Source organism: Oncorhynchus masou, chromosome 12 (genome assembly GCF_036934945.1).
Source record: "Oncorhynchus masou masou isolate Uvic2021 chromosome 12, UVic_Omas_1.1, whole genome shotgun sequence".
Lineage (NCBI taxonomy): Eukaryota > Metazoa > Chordata > Actinopteri > Salmoniformes > Salmonidae > Oncorhynchus > Oncorhynchus masou.
The window spans coordinates 63,293,118-63,312,568 of NC_088223.1; the positions used below are offsets into that span (position 1 = coordinate 63,293,118).

The 19,451-nt window shown below is 48.1% G+C and overlaps 1 protein-coding gene across 1 annotated transcript; it reads right to left on the bottom strand.

The window, feature by feature from the left end:
• Window positions 1–322: 322 nt before the first annotated feature.
• On the bottom strand, window positions 323–12,504 carry LOC135550626 (protein sprouty homolog 3-like). The gene is made up of 2 exons (XM_064981616.1): window positions 11,814–12,504; window positions 323–1,822 (listed from the first exon to the last, which is right to left on the bottom strand). The coding sequence occupies exon 2, from the start codon at window positions 1,731–1,733 to the stop codon at window positions 777–779; it is 957 nt and encodes a 318-aa protein (XP_064837688.1). The 5' UTR covers window positions 1,734–1,822; window positions 11,814–12,504; the 3' UTR covers window positions 323–776.
• Window positions 12,505–19,451: the final 6,947 nt, after the last annotated feature.

Consider the following 19,451-nt stretch of genomic DNA (forward strand, 5'->3'; position numbering starts at 1 on the left):
GGGAAGGTAGAGACAGTATGCCCACACAGTAAGGGGAAGGTAGAGACAGTATGCCCACACAGTAAGGGAAAGGTAGAGACAGTATGCCCACACAGTAAGGGGAAGGTAGAGACAGTATGCCCACACAGTAAGGGGAAGGTAGAGACAGTATGCCCACACAGTAAGGGGAAGGTAGAGACAGTATGCCCACACAGTAAGGGGAAGGTAGAGACAGTATGCCCACACAGTAAGGGGAAGGTAGAGACAGTATGCCCACACAGTAAGGGGAGGGTAGAGACATATGCCCACACAGTGCCCACACAGTAAGAGGGTAGAGTATGCCCACACAGTAAGGGAAAGGTAGAGACAGTATGCCCACACAGTAAGGGGAAGGTAGAGACAGTATGCCCACACAGTAAGGGGAGGGTAGAGACATATGCCCACACAGTAAGGGAAAGGTAGAGACAGTATGCCCACACAGTAAGGGGAAGGTAGAGACATATGCCCACACAGTAACACAGTAAGGTTAAGTTTGGCAGTCAGTTCAGCAAAAAGCACCAGGCGGTTTCAGGTTTCGGCTCGAGTTTCCACACGTACAATACAGTTACAGTAAAGTACAGTAAGGCTTTTGGTCATTTCTCTTCAGGCAGGAGGAAAAGAAGAAGTATGGAAAGTACGTAAGGTGAAAGGTCACGGTAGGTAGATCACGACGGGCTGGGCGGGGCGATTGCATTGTCATGGCAATGTTGTCAAAGACTGCGTTGTCCAGGCGACGACTGACTCCAGGTGCACCACTGTCATACAGGCTTCTCCAGGGACTTGCTGCGGAAGGGGGCATGCCCGGGGTTGGGGTTGGAGGTGGAGATCTTGCGGCACACGGTGTTGGTGTTGCTGCAGCGGCAGCCAGGGCGGGTGGCTCGGTCGTGGGCCCGCTGGCACATGGCGAGGCACAGTCTGGCAGGTGGGTAGCAGCAGAGACAGGGCAGGCACAGCGCCAGAAGGCCAATGGTACCCCAGCGAGCACAGGCGTGGGCGGGCGTGCAAGCACAGGGCCGGTCGGCACAGTTGTCCTCGTCATCCTGAGAGGAGCAGTGGTAGAACAGGCCCTTAACGCAGCACAGACAGGTGCCGTACTCTACAACACTCTGAGCAGAGCAGAGGCAGCGCTGCCTACAGACCCAGTAGGACGGCAGGCTCCGCGGAGCGCAGCACTCCTGACACTTACACCTCCCACAGCGCTCACAGATAAACAGGTGCAAGCCCAGGTCCTCTCCCTCCTCCAGGCCTTTACCTAGGGAAGCCTCAGGCTTGAGTTCTCCTTTAGGCTGGGAGCGCACCACTGAGGCCAGGCTAGAGTGGGAGGGCGTCAGACCCGCCAGGAGTCTCTGGTCGGAGGCAGCGCTGGTCCGGGACATGGCTGAGCTGGCTGTACTGGAGCGACTCAGATGGGTCAGGTGGGCATGTTGCTGCTGGCTCTGGCTCCGGGGGAGAGGGGCGTGGGACGGGTACCCCTGAGAGTAACCATGAAGGTAACCTTGAGGGGGGTACCCATGGGTGATGGGGTAGCGGTCGTCATGGGCGTGAAAGAAGCCAGAATGTGAGGTGTGGTCCAGGGCCACGGGGCGTTCCACATAGTCATTGCTGGCCCGGATGGAGCGAATCTGGTCCAGGGAGAGGACAGGCACCTGCTGGAGGTCCAGCCCATCCAGGTCCCTCCTGACTGGGGCAGGGCCACGACCCGGGGGAGGGTCCATCCTTGAAGGAGGGGCACGAGGGAGGGGGATGGGGTCGGGACTGGGGCAGGGATGGGGGAGTCACACCTCTCACGGCACATCAGAGAGACCTGGAACAGAAGGAGAGATGGACATTTTAGAACACTGTTACATTTCATCCCAGAACACGTTGAGGAAACTCACACCTCTTTACCCCTAAAAGAAACCACATCAAACAGCTCATCACTCTTCCTTACTCTTTACCACTTACAACACATCTGGAAAGCCGGAAGTCAACATACTTTTTACTTTCTCACAACTAATTTATGCAGACAGCTTCAATATTTCACTTCCCATGTTTGGTAAAACTGTACATGCAGTAGAGTGGACCTATACAGCAGTTAGGCAGACCTGACCTGAGCAACGTGACTGAGTTATATAAACTGGACACAAATAGACCCAATATCCACACAGGCAATATTATCAACATCATTATGAACATTGAACTGCACTGTTGGTTAAGGGCTTGTAAGTAAGCATTTCACTGTAAAGTCTACACTTGTTGTATTTGGCGCATGTGGCAATTAAAGTTTGATTTAATTTTGAAATTCTCTAGTGCTGAGAGTATAACTATTATTATCCAAGCAGGGCCAAAGAGATAAAGTGATTAGTCTGGCTTGTAATTTAGCATCTGTTCCCCTACACAGCTCACTCTCTGGCTGCGTTGAGATACGCAGCCCAATTCTGATATTTTTTTCACGAATAGGTCTTTTGACCAATCACATCAGCTCTAAACAAGATCTGATGTGATTGGTCAAAAGTCAAATTAGTGAAAAAAGATCAGAATTCGAATGGCTGTGTAAACTCAGCCTCTCTGTAAACTCACACCCACTCACACCCACTCACACCCACTCACTCACATGCACACTCACTCACACACACACACTCACACACACACACTCACTCACACACTCACTCACTCACTCACTCACTCACTCACTCACTCACTCACTCACTCACTCACTCACTCACTCACTCACTCACTCACTCACTCACTCACTCACTCACACACTCACACACTCACTCACTCACACACTCACTCTGAAGAAAGGAAGGGCAATGGATCCGCCTGCCTGTCCGTCCGCCTATCCGAAGATATACAGAGATGAATTGTGGAAAACGTTGCAGTGTGTTAGTTGCTATGAGTGTCACTAAGGTCCTAGGTTGTCATTGTAGTAACCCAATCTGGGGTGTAGAAGGGAGAGAGAAATTGCCCCTGTCAAAAAGTTCCTTTTGTTTCAGCCTTATCCTCCACAAACAGGAACAACGTGGATATTGGAATGTAGATGGAAAACATTAGTATCCTGGGATTAACACACAAACACATTGGCTTGTTTCATCACAGGGACATAATGTAGCAGGGAACGACTCCACATTCTGTGGACAATAACGTTTTTCATATTTTATTTGAATAATACAGTATGTGAGTTTTTGTAAAGATGACGCACCTACAAAAATACCCTCTGAATATCTGCTAGAAATCCTAACGACAACAGAATCTTCTGTTATGTGTTCAACAGGCTGTTACGTGCTTATTCGATACCCTGATACATCTGGTTCTGATTTTTAGGTCCTTTTCCTCCTCTCCTCTTGTTGCACCCGTGCCAAATGGCCTGAGGGGATAGTTCCCTTCATTTCCCTGTGAGAGGCCAGCAAGCCCTCGCAGAGAATGAGACAAACAAAGAGCGAGAGAGACAGACAAAGAGAGAGGGAGACAGGAGCGTAATCAGAGTAATCAGGCCAAATGGAGAAGCATTTAAAGCAGAAAGCCAGATGAGCAGATTAGATGGAGGAGAGAGACGGGAGAGGACAGATGGAGGGATGGAAGGACGGACGGACATAGCCAGGAACCGAAATCCATAGTCAGAAACAGCCATTAAGAATAGCAGAGTGAAGGGCGGTTGGATGTGGTTGGATGGAGACATGTTGGATAGGTAGGGGTGGTGGAATGGGATGAGAGGTTGGTGCACATTTTTTACCGTTTCCAATGTGAAATTATTAAATACTTTTGTACTTATGAACTTATTTAAAAATATATATATATATATTTTTGTGGCAGCCCACAGAATGTATATACAGTGCCTTGCGAAAGTATTCGGCCCCCTTGAACTTTGCGACCTTTTGCCACATTTCAGGCTTCGAACATAAAGATATAAAACTCTATTTTTTGTGAAGAATCAAAAACAAGTGGGACACAATCATGAAGTGGAACGACATTTATTGGATATTTCAAACATTTTTAACAAATCAAAAACTGAAAAATTGGGCGTGCAAAATTATTCAGCCCCTTTACTTTCAGTGCAGCAAACTCTCTCCAGAAGTTCAGTGAGGATCTCTGAATGATCCAATGTTGGCCTAAATGACTAATGATGATAAATACAATCCACCTGTGTGTAATCAAGTCTCCGTATAAATGCACCTGCACTGTGATAGTCTCAGAGGTCCATTAAAAGCGCAGAGAGCATCATGAAGAACAAGGAACACACCAGGCAGGTCCGAGATACTGTTGTGAAGAAGTTTAAAGCCAGATTTGGATACAAAAAGATTTCCCAAGCTTTAAACATCCCAAGGAGCACTGTGCAAGCGATAATATTGAAATGGAAGGAGTATCAGTGTCACGTTTTTTCAAAATCGAACCCAGAAGCAGACCAGGACAAGGAGAGTAGGAAGAAGGTGAGTATTTATTTACAAGTGAATGTGAATGGGTAGATATACCCAGGTGGCGTAGCGTGCAGCGGTGGTGAGTTGATGGGAGTAAATAGGTGGATCCAATGGGGTAGTGGAATCCTCCGACAACCATGCGGGAATGGGGTAAATGATCCGGGTGAGTAACTGTTCATGGCTAACGTGGATAAGAGCGTCTGCTAAATGACTTAAATGTAAATGTAAATGTAAATGTAACGATCCGGCAGGGAATGGATGTCAGGTCCGGGCTTATGAAGAGGAGAGATGATGATCAGGACCAGGTGTGCAGATAGCTGATGGGATACAGGTGCGGGTAATCAGAACTCCCAACTGGCTACCTTGCCCGGCAACCAGACAGGGTGCGTTCCAGGACGCCGGAAAAAACACTCCAGGACAGAACACAGGCAAAAAACAGACTCAGGAAACGGGATTCGTGACAATCAGACCACTGCAAATCTACCAAGACCTGGCCGTCCCTCTAAACTGTCAGCTCATACAAGGAGAAGACTGATCAGAGATGCAGCCAAGAGGCCCATGATCACTCTGGATGAACTGCAGAGATCTACAGCTGAGGTGGGAGACTCTGTCCATAGGACAACAATCAGTCGTATATTGCACAAATCTGGCCTTTATGGAAGAGTGGCAAGAAGAAAGCCATTTCTTAAAGATATCCATAAAAAGTGTCGTTTAAAGTTTGCCACAAACCACCAAAAATACAGTTTTATATCTTTATGTTTGAAGCCTGAAATGTGGCAAAAGGACGCAAAGTTCAAGGGGGGCGAATACTTTCGCAAGGCACTGTATTGTACCTGTACCAGCCTTCCGGGGATCTGCCGTCAGAATTTCTGGCAACGATGCTCTCGCAAAAGGTACGATACCATCCAACCTCACACACACATACTGTAGACAAAGACAGATTACACGTACACATGTCTTCACACACTGTGACAGACACAAGTAAATAGACTGAGACAGACACACAAAAGTGCAGAGATACACACACAAACGTATATCTACACACTCCCAGACACACCACCACCCCGCAGCCATACAGTGAAGATAAGGCCGGAAGCTCAGAATGCATTTCCAAATTAGGTGGAGGAGGGAAGGGAAGTCCTTCAGAGTAATCACTTCAAATGAAGCAGCACCCATCCACTACACAGCTATCAGACCATCTAATTGTTAAGAGAAGCCGGCTGCTTGACTCTTTCCATGACCTCATCATGTAGAGTCGTCCGGACCAGGGCAGGGTTCAGGCTATAAACGTGTGACCAAGCCCTTCACCGCTGAGCAAGAGATGGGCTCTTCTCTGGCTTGGACCCCTCCCGATAAAATACGACTAAAAACATTTCAGCTGGTCTTGGTCTCCTCACAGATCTCATAAACCTGTCTAGGTCTGGGTCACAAGAGGATAGAGTGCAGGCTTTTGTTCCAACCCTACTATAACGCACCTGACTCTAGGGCTAATCAGGGTCCTGAGGAGCAGCTGATTATCATAAGGTGTATTATAGTAGGGTTGGAACCAAACCCTGCAGCCAGGGGAGTATCCTCTGAGGAGGAAGATGGGCTAGCCCTGCTGTTGCTCTAGACTGACATCTGCTTTACTTCCTGTTGGATACATAACTCAATCTGCTCTGATCACACACAGTCCCGTGTGGCTCAGTTGGTAGAGCATGGCACTTCCAACACCAGGTTTGATTCCCACGGGCGACCAGTATGAACAAGTATGAAAATGTATGCACTCACTACTGTAAGTCGCTCTGGATAGGAGCATCTGCAAAAATGTAAATCACACAGACATTTTATCTCAATTGTTAAACTTTCTGTTTTACTGTTTCATTTGTTTCTGCATTACACAGTTATAACACTTTATAACAGAACAGATATGCTTTCTGAGAATACTATTGTGCGTGAATACTATTGACCCATTCAGTACGGCAATGTTTACATGTTGCATTTGGAGCAGCATTAGAATCCTTGGCTGTTCTTTCCCCCCACTTAAGGGGTCGGAAGCCCTGTCCTTGTGGGAGCTGTTGCCTTGGAAACCATGTTTGGGAAGTCAACTCCCACTACCCAGAATCCTTCCCTCTCCCCCTCCACCTACCCACCGGGCTCCGTCCCACCCTAACGCCACCAGCTGAGCAGGCCGACTGCTCTGTAAAGTGAGATGTAAGAGAGAATGCAGCCAGCCATCCCTCCATGTTCATCCCCTTCTCTCATCTAACCAGTGTGGATGCCAGAGGATCGATAACTGACACTCCCAGGCTTTGGGTGGGGATATGGATGGGGAATAGGATTGTGGCAGGAGCAGCGTATTGGGGCCAGGCTCAGTACAGTGGCTGGGGCTAGAGTAGGGGGTTAGGGAAGGGGGTTATAAGGCAGGGGCTGGGATAACGACAGGGGCTGGGGTTAGGGCAGGGGTTGGGGTTAGGGCAGGGGTTGGGGTTAGGGCAGGGGGTTAGGGTTAGGGGCTTGGGTTAGGGTTAGGGTTGGGGTTGGGGCTAGGGTTACGGTTAGGGAAGGGAAGGGGCTGGGGTTAGGGTTAGGCTTAGGCTTTGGGTTGGGGTTAGGGTTAGGGTTGGGGTTAGGATTAGGGTTAGGGCTGGGGTTAGTGTTAGGGTTAGGGGCTGTGGTTAGGGTTAGGGCAAGGGATGGGGTTAGGATTAGGGGCTGGGGTTAGGGTTAGGGTTTGAGTCAGGGTTAGGGCAGGGGCTGGGGTTAGGGTTAGGGTTAGGTCAGGGGTTAGGGTTAGGGGTAGGGTTAAGGTTAGGGTTAGGGTTAGGGCAGGGGTTAGGGTTAGGGTTAGGGTTAGGGTTAAGGTTGGGGTTAGGGCAGGGGCTGGGGTTAGGGTTAGGGTTAAGGTTAAGGCAGCTGGGGCACATGGTGTCAGTACATAGTGAGAAAGCATAGATACAGCAACATGAGGAAAGGTAGAACAGCCCAGATCTGTTTCTACAATACAGCATCTAGCCAAGACATGGCTCCTCTCCTATACTTGGCTGTTATTTCTGCCTGCTGTATCTGCCTGGCTCTGGGAGGTCTGTTTTATGTATCTGCTCCTGCTTTTATCATCTGGGTCAGATGCAAACCCAGAGGGACACAACACTCACTCCTTCCATGATATCAACAGCATTCACACTCCTTCCTATCGCTCATCTGTTCATCCCTTCACCTCCTCGTTCTGTGTGTGCTCCTCACACAACTTTCAGGCCCTCAGATGTAAAAAATAATCATCATAATAATTAGGAGAAGGAATTCCAGACTTCGCCTTTCAGGTCTGGGCAGGAGGCACATCGATACAGGGGCTGCAGGATAGATAGAGAGAGAAAGAGTGAGAGAGAGAGAGAGAGAGAGAGAGAGAGAAACAAAGGAGAGTAAAAAAGACAAGGGGATTGAGAAAGAAGAGAGTGAAACAATTACATGACTAGAGAGAGTAGTGAGGGAGAGAGCAGGGCACAGAACAGAACAGAGAGAGAGTAGTGAGGGAGAGAGCAGGGCACAGAACAGAACAGAGAGAGAGTAGTGAGGGAGAGAGCAGGGCACAGAACAGAACAGAGAGAGTAGTGAGGGAGAGAGCAGGGCACAGAACAGAACAGAGAGAGAGTAGTGAGGGAGAGAGCAGGGCACAGAACAGAACAGAGAAAGAGAGTGAGGGGGACGGTAAGCAAGATGGCAAATGGGAATGAGAAAGTGAGAAAGAAAGCAAGGGAGATACTGTATATACATACACCTTCTGTACAAAACGATTTCCATGAGATAGACTGAGCAGGTGAATCCAGGTGAAAGGTATGGTCCCTTATTGATGTCACTTGTTAAATCCACTTCAATCAGTGTAGATGAGGGGAGGAGACAGTTTAAATAAGTATTTTTAAGCATATCGGTTTGTGTCAAGAACTGCAACGCTGCTGGGTCTTTCACTCTCAACAGTTTCCTGTGTGTATCAACAATGGTCCATCACCCAAAGGATATCCAGCCAACTTGACACAACTGTGGGAAGCATTGGAGTCAACATGGCCCAGCATCCCTGTGGAATGCTTTTGACACCTTGTAGAGTCCATGCGGAGAAGAATTGAGGCTGTTCTGATGGCAAAATGGGTTCAACTCAATATTAGGAAGGTGTTCTTTATGTTTTGTGCACTCAGTGTATTTAGAGAGAGAGAGAGAGAGAGAGAGAGGATAAGCGAGAGAGCTCAGGGCTGATGTTTACTGGGCCAGTCTGCCGTCAGAGGTAACCTGAAGACAGGGCCGTGCGCTAGGGGAGTATCAGTGGTGAGTTAGCCCTGCCTCGCTGCTCTGCCCTGGGGCTCTCTCTCTGCAGCCAGGGCCTGCTCCCCTGCTCCCCTGCCCTCCCTGGCACAGTAATCCAATCTGTGGCAGGAACAGGATGAGGACTAGAGAGAGCTGCACAGCACATATTACTCACAACAATCGCCACATAGGACCCTGCTCCTCTCAGCTCAGCTCAGTTAGAGAGGGAGGGAGAGGGACTCCAAAGCAACATCTGGAGTCAAAACAGAAAGAGAGAGTGATGGCCTAGTGTTCATTTACTGTGTGTCTCTCACACACACACAAAGCCCCCACACACAGTGAGTCAAAATACTGGTTTGACAGCTGGACCAGTGTGGTATCATGGTGTTAATGGTGATGTGAATGGCTGAGGGTGGCAGATGACAACATGATGTTGAGCTATTTTTGCCCGTCACCCTGGCACTCCCCTGGCCCTCCCCTGGCCCTCCTCTCTTTATACTCCGCTCTGATCTGATGTTATTGCTGATAACAGTGGAACAGTTCTCTTCTTCTCTCCCCTCATCTATCCTCTCCTCGCTCCCCTCCTCCTTCTCTCCCCTCATCTCTCCTCTTCCCCCCTCCTTTCTCTCTTCTTCTCGCCTCCTCGTCTCTCTTCTCTTCTCTCCCCTCCTCCTCTCAGCCCACAGCTTCCTACAGGGAATATGTCATTAGATATATCCATTTTCCAATCCTCTCTCTCTCTCTCTCTCTTCTCACACACACACACACACACACACACACACACACACACACACACACACACACACACACACACACACACACACACACACACACACACACACACACACACACACACACACACACACACACACACACACACACAGCTGCTCCCTCTCCCTCTTTTGTTCCTCCCCTCCAGATTTGCATATTTGCAGTTGAGGCCTTCATTTGGGTTGGCACTTGATGGGTCACAGACACGAAAACAACCCACCCACATTTGAATGGGGGCCCTGGCTATTTGTCTGCCTGTGTGTGTGTGTGTCTGGTTCCCCTGTGCGTGAGCTGTCAGGCAGCGGGACCCAGGGGCCACCCTCTGGCCCCTCCGGGAGTGCAGCAGGATTGAATGACAATAAACTGTATGAGATTCCGGATGTGCCGAATCCGACCCCCAGGAAGGACTGAAATAGACACTGCAGACCAGCAAGTCTGGGCAGGAGAGAGAGGGAGAGAAAGAAAGGGAGGTGAGAGGGAGGGAGGCACACAGAGAGATAGGAAGACCACGTCAGAGAGAGAGTGAGAGAGAGTGAGAGAGAGCGAGAGAGAGTGAGGTAGAGCGAGAGAGAAAGAGAGAGAGAAAGAGAGAGAGAGAGAGAGAGCGAGAGAAAGAGAGAGGGAGAGAGTGAAAGAGAGAGAGTGAAAGAGAGAGAGAGAGAGAGAGGGAGAGAGAGAGGGAGAGAGAGAGAAAGGGAGGTGAGAGAGAGGGAGGGAGGCACACAGAGAGATAGGAAGACCACGTCAGAAAGAAAGCGAGAAAGAGAGAGCGAGAGAGAGAGAGAGAGAGAGAGAGAGAGAGAGAGAGAGAGAGAGAGAGAGAGAGAGAGAGAGGGTGATACTAATAAAGATAAAGTAGCAGATAGTGAACGTGAACAAAACGTGGAATGTGGGAGAGACTGGAAGTAGTTGGAGACAGTAAGAGATAAGAAAGACCGAAGGAGTTGAGGCATAGAGAGAAACCATGCGTTTGTGCGTGTGTGTGCGTTCACATGCATGCATGTATGTGTGTGTAACCCACCATCTTGTGTAAGTAGGAGTAAGGAAGATAAGTCATCCCTCACATCACCCTTTCTGACACAGTGAGTGATTTCCCCTTCCACTGTGGGCCAATGGTTCCAAACAGTTATACCAGTGACGCCACGCAACATCCTCTCTCTCTCACAACTTATACACACACTTCTCTAAAAAAAATGTTTTCAGCAACATTATAAAATAGGCAGAAACAAAAATCAAACTCAATTTGCAGATTCTTAAAAGCGTATTAATTATTTAAATGGACGTAATAATTTTGTATGTACGTATTTCGCTTATATCAGCCCCTATTTCCAAACATTAAACCTTGTAACATGAAGAGATACATTTGTATGCATTTTACAACCAAACTTATACATAATTGACAAATTCAATACTTTCCACAAGAGTATTCTTTCAAACAGCCACTCCTCTGGCCTGGTGTTAGAAAAAACCCTCTCCACTCATGCCATGCCTGTATCCCTCGTTCATCAATCCGCCCCTCCAGTCAGGCACAGCGGAGATGGGTATTGACATACAGTATCCGACCTTGAGAACAATCAATGGCAACCCCACATGTCCCTATCCCACTTACACACACACACCACACCAGTTAAACACACAACACTAAACTATCCCAGTTACAGTTTACACACCATCCCACTTACACACACCACATCAGTTAAACACACCAAACCACTTTCCCAGTTAGACACAGCACACCAAACCCCTCTCCCAGTTAGACACACCACACCAAACCCCTCTCCCAGTTAGACACAGCACACCAAACCCCTCTCCCAGTTAGACACACCACACCAAACCCCTCTCCCAGTTAGACACACCACACCAAACCCCTCTCCCAGTTAGACACAGCACACCAAACCCCTCTCCCAGTTAGACACAGCACACCAAACCCCTCTCCCAGTTAGACACAGCACACCAAACCCCTCTCCCAGTTAGACACAGCACACCAAACCCCTCTCCCAGTTAGACACAGCACACCAAACCCCTCTCCCAGTTAGACACACCACACCAAACCCCTCTCCCAGTTAGACACACCACACCAAACCCCTCTCCCAGTTAGACACACCACACCACACCACTCTCCCAGTTAGACACACCAAACCACACCACTATCCCAGCATTATAAAGCTTTAAACAGTAGGGATAGCAAAGAACCTACAGAAAGTAGGCCACTTCAACACAGAGTTACATTTAATATAAAGAATACATGTGAGAGTCTGGTAAAAGCTCTTTGATCACCTGCTTTTAGTGTTTTTTCTTATAAAATAGAGATGGGTGGGTTGGTACAGTATTTTGGGAGAGGGGTTGTTTTGTACCTACCTCTAAATGGGGGGAGATCCATGCTGCAGTGAAATAGGGCGTCTTGGGGTTGATGAGGGGGAGGGGCGGCTCTCTCAGTTCCGTGGGGCCACAGCGCCTTGAGTCCCCTCCGCAGTCTTTTCAGGAGCGTCCCTGGAGTGCAACCAATCCCACGCCTCCTAGGGTCATTCCCCGCAAAGATGAAGAAGCAACAACCCAGCCCTGACGACAATCAACCAATTGCCCAAACGACAAGCAGCCGTTCGACAATGCCTTGTCAGGGGCACAGCAGGGGCAGAGAGGTCTCTGGTCCACAGTGTGGAGACCAGAGGGCAGAGTGTCGTGAGAAATATCCCAGAGAACACAAGAAAAAGTAACAGCCAGGTCCTCCGTTTCAGAATTAACAAATAATTGTAATCTTAAAAAATAAGGAAAGCTTGTGAAAAAAGTTAACAAATAAAAGTGAAGGCGTTCCAATATCCCAGCAGTCAGGGAGACTGCAGTAGTATGGCTCTGTAGTTTTTCTCTCTCCTCTCGCTGAAAGCATAAAGACTGAATGCTGGATAGTCTCTCTCACTCTCTCTGTTCCTCTCCCCCTTGCTCTCTTGCTCCCTCTCTCTCTCTCTCTCTCTCTAGCTCTGTCTCTCACTCTAACTCTCTCGGGTCAGTCCTTCCTGTCTGTGCGTTTATCCTCTCATTCTCTGTGAGCCGAGAGTGTGTGTAAGTGAGTGCATGAGAGACACAGAGAGAGAGGGAGAGATGGAGGGAGGGAGGACGGGAGGGGGTTGGACATGAATGGTAGGGAAGCAGGGGAGGCTTCTGTTCAGCGTGGAGGTTACATGTTTGCTGCAGATAGTTAATGGCTAAGTGGCATCATCAGGCTGAAACTGAATCTCTCATTTGTTCTCCCTCAGGTACTGTTCCATATGAGTCTATGAGCAGAGCCTGTCGAGAGAGAGAGAGAGAGAGAGAGAGAGAGGTAACATAGAGAAGGGGAGAAAAAGGCAGAGTGAGCACAGGAAAGAGAGAGAAAAGAGAGGGAGAGAAAAGACAGAGGAAGAGAGAGTGGGAGAAAAAGGGAGACAGCGAGGAAGACAGAGAGGGGAGACCAAAGAGCATGCGATGAGCAAAGTGGTGAGCAAGGGGTGAGCAAGGGGTGAGCAAGGGGTGAGCAAGGGGTGAGCAAGGGGTGAGCAAGGGAGAAGAAGAGAAAGAGGGAAAATAAGGAGGTTGGAGGGGAATGTACTGAGTGGGGTTAAGTCGTAAAAAGCCTCACTAGGCTGACCGTATTAGAGAGAGGAAGAGAAAGAGAGAGAGAGAGAGAGAGAGAGAGAGATAGAGAGGGAGGAGAGAGATAGGGAGGGAGGGGAGGAGGGAGGGAGGGAGGGAGGGAGGGAGGGAGGGAGGGAGGGAGGGAGGGAGGGAGAGGGAGGGAGGGAGGGAGAGATAGAGATAGGGAGGGAGGGAGGGAGGGAGGGAGGGAGGGAGGGAGGGGGAGGGAGGGAGGGAGAGGGAGAGAGGGGAAGAGAGGGAGAGAGTGAGAGAAAGAGAGTGAGCAGGAAAGAGAGAGGTTAGTGGTGTTGGGGAGCCACAGGAACTATCAAAAGCCCTCATAAGACACACAGGTCAGACACTCCTGTCACAAAGCTGTCACTCAACCTTTATACAAGATGTCATTGGTTCTGTGCCACTCTGAGTCCTCTCACCCACAGACACAGCCCCGAGAGCCTCAAAAACACCTTCAAGACAAAATGGTTGCTCTAAGTTGCTCTATTTTGAAAACTTCTGTATTTGATAACTTCCGGTGTCATTCTGGAAAGCCTTGTCAGCAGCACTCTAGGTAATGATAATAACGGTCAATGTCAATATTGATCATATATATATTTGCAGTCAAAATGTATATTTCAGACTCTTCCGTTCCGCTGGCCATCTGCCTTACTCAGCAGGTTCTCTATGGCTGACTGTTGTCTTCCATATAGACAGTATGCATACAGTACATACATCCACACATCCCTACACAGTCATCTCCATGGTAACCATACACTGCTCAGGGTTCTAATGTCACAGGAACAAACAGCACTGCTTCCTGCTGGGGGAAATACCTGAGAGGAGTGCAGAGATGAGGATGTGTGTGTGTGTGTGTGTGTGTGTGTGTGTGTGTGTGTGTGTGTGTGTGTGTGTGTGTGTGTGTGTGTGTGTGTGTGTGTGTGTGTGTGTGTGTGTGTGTGTGTGCGTGTGTGTGTGTCATGTGAGGGAAAGAAAGGGGGGAAGCGAGGAGGAGAGAAAGGAGAGAAAAGGAGGCAGGTTGGTCATCTTGCAGGAATGCCCAATGAGAAAGAGGGGGAGTTGGAAAAGTCGTAGAGGGATGGAGGGCATAAAGACAAATGGATATAAGGATTGAATGATGGAGAGTAGAGAGGACTGCGGGGTGGAGAAGGGATAGAGGGTATAGAGGAGTGGATGGAGTGAGAAAGGGTATAGAGGAGTGGATGGAGGGATAGAGGGTATAGAGGAGTGGATGGAGGGATAGAGGGTATAGAGGAGTGGATGGAGGGATAGAGGGTATAGAGGAGTGGATGGAGGGATAGAAAGATGGAGGAGTGGATGGAGGGATAGATGGTGTAGAGGAGTGGATGGAGGGATGGAGGAGTGGATGGAGGGATAGAGTAGAGGAGTGGATGGAGGGATAGAGGGTATAGAGGAGTGGGATTGAGAGGGTATAGAGGATGGATGGAGGGATAGAGGGTATAGAGGAGTGGATGGAGGGATAGAGGGTATAGAGGAGTGGATGGAGGGATAGAGGGTATAGAGGAGTGGATGGAGGGATAGAGGGTATAGAGGAGTGGATGGAGGGATAGAGGGTATAGAAGAGTGGATGGAGGGATAGAGGGTATAGAGGTGTGGATGGAGGGATAGAGAGATGGAGGAGTGGATGGAGGGATAGATGGTATAGAGGAGTGGATGGAGGGATAGAGGGTATAGAGGAGTGGGTGGAGGGATAGAGGGATGGAGTGGGGATGAGAAAGGGTATAGAGGATATGGATGGAGGGATAGAGGGTGGATGGAGGGATAGAGGGTATAGAGGAGTGGATGGAGGGATAGAGGGTATAGAGGAGTGGATGGAGGGATAGAGGGTATAGAGGAGTGGATGGAGGGATAGAGGGTATAGAGGAGATGGAGGGATAGAGGGTATAGAGGGATGGAGGGATAGAGGTATGGATGGGTGGATGGAGGGATAGAGGGTATATGGAGTGGATGGAGGTGGATGGAGGGATGGAGTGGAGGGATGGAGTGGATGGAGGGAGGGTATAGAGGAGTGGATGGAGGGATAGAGGGTATAGAGGAGTGGATGGAGGGATAGAGGGTATAGAGGAGTGGATGGAGGGATAGAGGGTATAGAGGAGTGGATGGAGGGAGTATAGTGGAGTGGATATAGAGGGTATAGTGGAGTGGATGGAGGGGAATAGAGGGTATAGAGGAGTGGATGGAGGGAGAGAGGGTATAGAGGAGTGGATGGAGGGATAGAGAGTATAGAGGAGTGGATGGAGGGATAGAGGGTATAGAGGAGTGGATGGAGGGATAGAGAGTATAGAGGAGTGGATGGAGGGATAGAGGAGATGGGATGGAGGAGTGGATGGAGGGATAGAGGTATTGGGGAGTGGATGGAGTGATAGAGGGTATAAAGTAGTGGATGGAGGGATAGAGAGATGGAGGAGTGGATGGAGGGATAGAGAGTATAGAGGAGTGGATGGAGGAATAGAGAGATGGAGGGATGGAGAGAGTTCTGCAGGATCAATGTTAAATGGCCTGGTTAACGACCGGCACACAGCTGACAAAGTCATTCATTTCTGCCAGGACTCTGTGCTGTGTGTGTCCCACTGTCACAGTTCCACAGGCATGCACTGTGAACACTCTGATGCAGAACCCCAGAGCTGTGGGTCAGCTCCCCTGCTCAGCGCTCAGGATCAGGTTACACAACACACTGCAGTCCAGTGCTGACACACGCACATCAGTCCACTCAGCTATACTGTCTAAACCAAACTACAGACCTATAGACAACCACTCAGCTATACTGTCTAAACCAAACTACAGACCTATAGACAACCACTCAGGCTACGTTACATTCAGTTATACTGTCTAAACCCAACGACAGACCTATAGACAACCACTCAGACTACGTTACATTCCATTGTACTACACAACCTACAGGTAACTGCCCAAATAATGGAAATACTTGAGTAAATGAGGGATACAAAGTATATTGGTAACAGGTGCTTACACATTGGTGTGGTTCCTGAGTTAATTAAGCAATTAACATCCCATTGTGCTTAGGGTCATGTATGAAAATGCTGGACAAGCCATTATTTTGGATACCATGGCTATTTTATTTATTATTTATTTATTTCATCTTTATTTAACCAAGTAGGCTAGTTGAGAACCGTCCAGAGTAGTGATGCTGGACGGGTGGGCAGGTGCGGGCAGCGATCGGTTGAAGAGCATGCATTTAGGTTTACCTGCATTTAACAGCAGTTGGAGGCCACGGAAGATAGTTATATAACATTGAAGCTCGTTTGGAGGTTAGTTAACACAGTGTCCAAAGAAGGGCCAGAGGTATACAGAATGGTGTCGTCTATGTAGAGGTGGATCAGAGAATCACCAGCAGCAAGAGCGACATCATGGATGTACAGTGCCTTGCGAAAGTATTCGGCCCCCTTGAACTTTGCGACCTTTTGCCACATTTCAGGCTTCAAACATAAATATATAAAACTGTATTTGTTTGTGAAGAATCAACAACAAGTGGGACACAATCATGAAGTGGAACGACATTTATTGGATATTTCAAACTTTTTTAACAAATCAAAAACTGAAAAATTGGGTGTGCAAAATTATTCAGCCCCTTTACTTTCAGTGCAGCAAACTCTCTCCAGAAGTTCAGTGAGGATCTCTGAATGATCCAATGTTGACCTAAATGACTAATGATGATAAATACAATCCACCTGTGTGTAATCAAGTCTCTGTATAAATGCACCTGCACTGTGATAGTCTCAGAGGTCCATTAAAAGCGCAGAGAGCATCATGAAGAACAAGGAACACACCAGGCAGGTCCGAGATACTGTTGTGAAGAAGTTTAAAGTCGGATTTGGATACAAAAAGATTTCCCAAGCTTTAAACATCCCAAGGAGCACTGTGCAAGCGATAATATTGAAATGGAAGGAGTATCAGACCACTGCAAATCTACCAAGACCTGGCCGTCCCTCTAAACTTTCAGCTCATACAAGGAGAAGACTGATCAGAGATGCAGCCAATAGGCCCATGATCAATCTGGATGAACTGCAGAGATCTACAGCTGAGGTGGGAGACTCTGTCCATAGGACAACAATCAGTCGGATATTGCACAAATCTGGCCTTTATGGAAGAGTGGCAAAAAGAAAGCCATTTCTTAAAGATATCCATAAAAAGTGTTGTTTAAAGTTTGCCACAAGCCACCTGGGAGACACACCAAACACGTGGAAGAAGGTGCTCTGGTCAGATGAAACCAAAATTGAACTTTTTGGCAACAATGCAAACGTTATGTTTGGCGTAAAAGCAACACAGCTCATCACCCTGAACACACCATACCCACTGTCAAACATGGTGGTGGCAGCATCATGGTTTGGGCCTGCTTTTCTTCAGCAGGGACAGGGAAGATGGTTAAAATTGATGGGAAGATGGATGGAGCCAAATACAGGACCATTCTGGAAGAAAACCTGATGGAGTCTGCAAAAGACCTGAGACTGGGACGGAGATTTGTCTTCCAACAAGACAATGATCCAAAACATAAAGCAAAATCTACAATGGAATGGTTCAAAAATAAACATATCCAGGTGTTAGAATGGCCAAGTCAAAGTCCAGACCTGAATCCAATGGAGAATCTGTGGAAAGAACTGAAAACTGCTGTTCACAAATGCTCTCCATCCAACCTCACTGAGCTCGAGCTGTTTTGCAAGGAGGAATGGGAAAAAAATTCAGTCTCTCGATGTGCAAAACTGATAGAGACATACCCCATTCACAAAGCGACTTACAGCTGTAATCGCAGCAAAAGGTGGCGCTACAAAGTATTAACTTAAGGGGGCTGAATAATTTTGCACGCCCAATTTTTCAGTTTTTGATTTGTTAAAAAAGTTTGAAATATCCAATAAATGTTGTTCCACTTCATGATTGTGTCCCACTTGTTGTTGATTCTTCACAAAAAAATACAGTTTTATATCTTTATGGTTGAAGCCTGAAATGTGGCAAAAGGTCGCAAAGTTCAAGGGGGCCGAATACTTTCGCAAGGCACTGTATACAGAGAAAAGAGTCAGCCCGAGAATTGAACCCTGTGGCACCCCCATAGAGACTGCCATAGGTCCAGACAACAGGCACTCCGATTTGACACACTGAACTCTATCAGAGAAGTAGTTGGTAAACCAGGCGAGGCAATCATTTGAGAAACCAAGGCTGTTGAGTCTGCCGATAAGAATATGGTGATTGACAGAGTCGAAAGCCTTTGCCAGGTCGATTAATATGGCTGCACAGTATTGTCTCTTATTGATGGCGGTTATGATATCGTTTAGGACTTTGAGCGTGGCTGAGGTGCACCCATGACCAGCATAGCGAAGAAGGTACGGTGGGATGCGAAAATGGTCAGTGTGGGACTTGGAAATGGTCAGTGATCTGTTTGTTAACTTGGCTTTCAAAGACCTTAGAAAGGCAGGGTAGAATAGATATAGGTCTGTAGCAGTTTGGGTCTAGAGCATCTCCCCCTTTGAAGAGGGGGATGACCACGGCAGCGTTCCAATCTTCGGGAATCTCAGACAATACGAAAGAGAGGTTGAACAGGCGAGTAATAGGGGTTGCAACAATTTTGGCAGAACATTTTAGAAAGAGACGGTCCAGATTGTCTAGCCTTGCTGATTTGTAGGGGTCCAGATTTTGCAGCTCTTTCAAAAGATCAGCTGTCTGGATTTGGGTGAAGGAGAAATGGGGGAGGCTTGGGCAAGATGCTGTGGGGGGTACAGGGCTGTTGACTGGGGTAGGGGTAGCCAGGTGGAAAGCAAGGCCAGCCGTAGAAAAAATGCTTATTGAAATTCTCAATTATAGTGGATTTATCAGTGGTGACTGTGTTTCCTAGCCTCGGTGTTGTGGACAGCTGGGAGGAGGTGCTCTTATTCTCCATGGATTTTACAGTGTCCCAGAACTTTTTGGAGTTTGTGCTACAGGATCCAACTTTCTGCTTGAAAAATCTATCCGTAGCTTTCCTAACTGCCTGTGTATATTGGTTCCTGCATATCACGGGGGTTTCGATGCTAATGCAAAACACCACAGGATGTTTTTGTGCTGGTCAAGGGCAGTCAGGTCTGGAGAGAACCAAGGGCTATATCTGTTCTTGGTCTACAAAAAATGTAATGGGGCATGCTTATTTAAGATGGTGAGGAAGGCACTTTTAAAGAATAACCAGGCATCCTCTACTGACGGGATGAGGTCAATATCCTTCCAGGATACCCGGGCCAGGTCGATTAGAAAGGCCTGCTCGCTGAAGTGTTTTGTCCCCATCCACAGGGCAGGAGTAGTCCCTGAGTAGCTTGTTGAGCATGAAAACGATGTAAATCATATGCCATGGCCGTCTCAGTCACCAGATCT

Bases quoted from the DNA above. Each gene is read 5' to 3' on its own strand.
- LOC135550626 (XM_064981616.1), bottom strand. From the start codon at position 1,733: ATGGACCCTCCCCCGGGTCGTGGCCCTGCCCCAGTCAGGAGGGACCTG.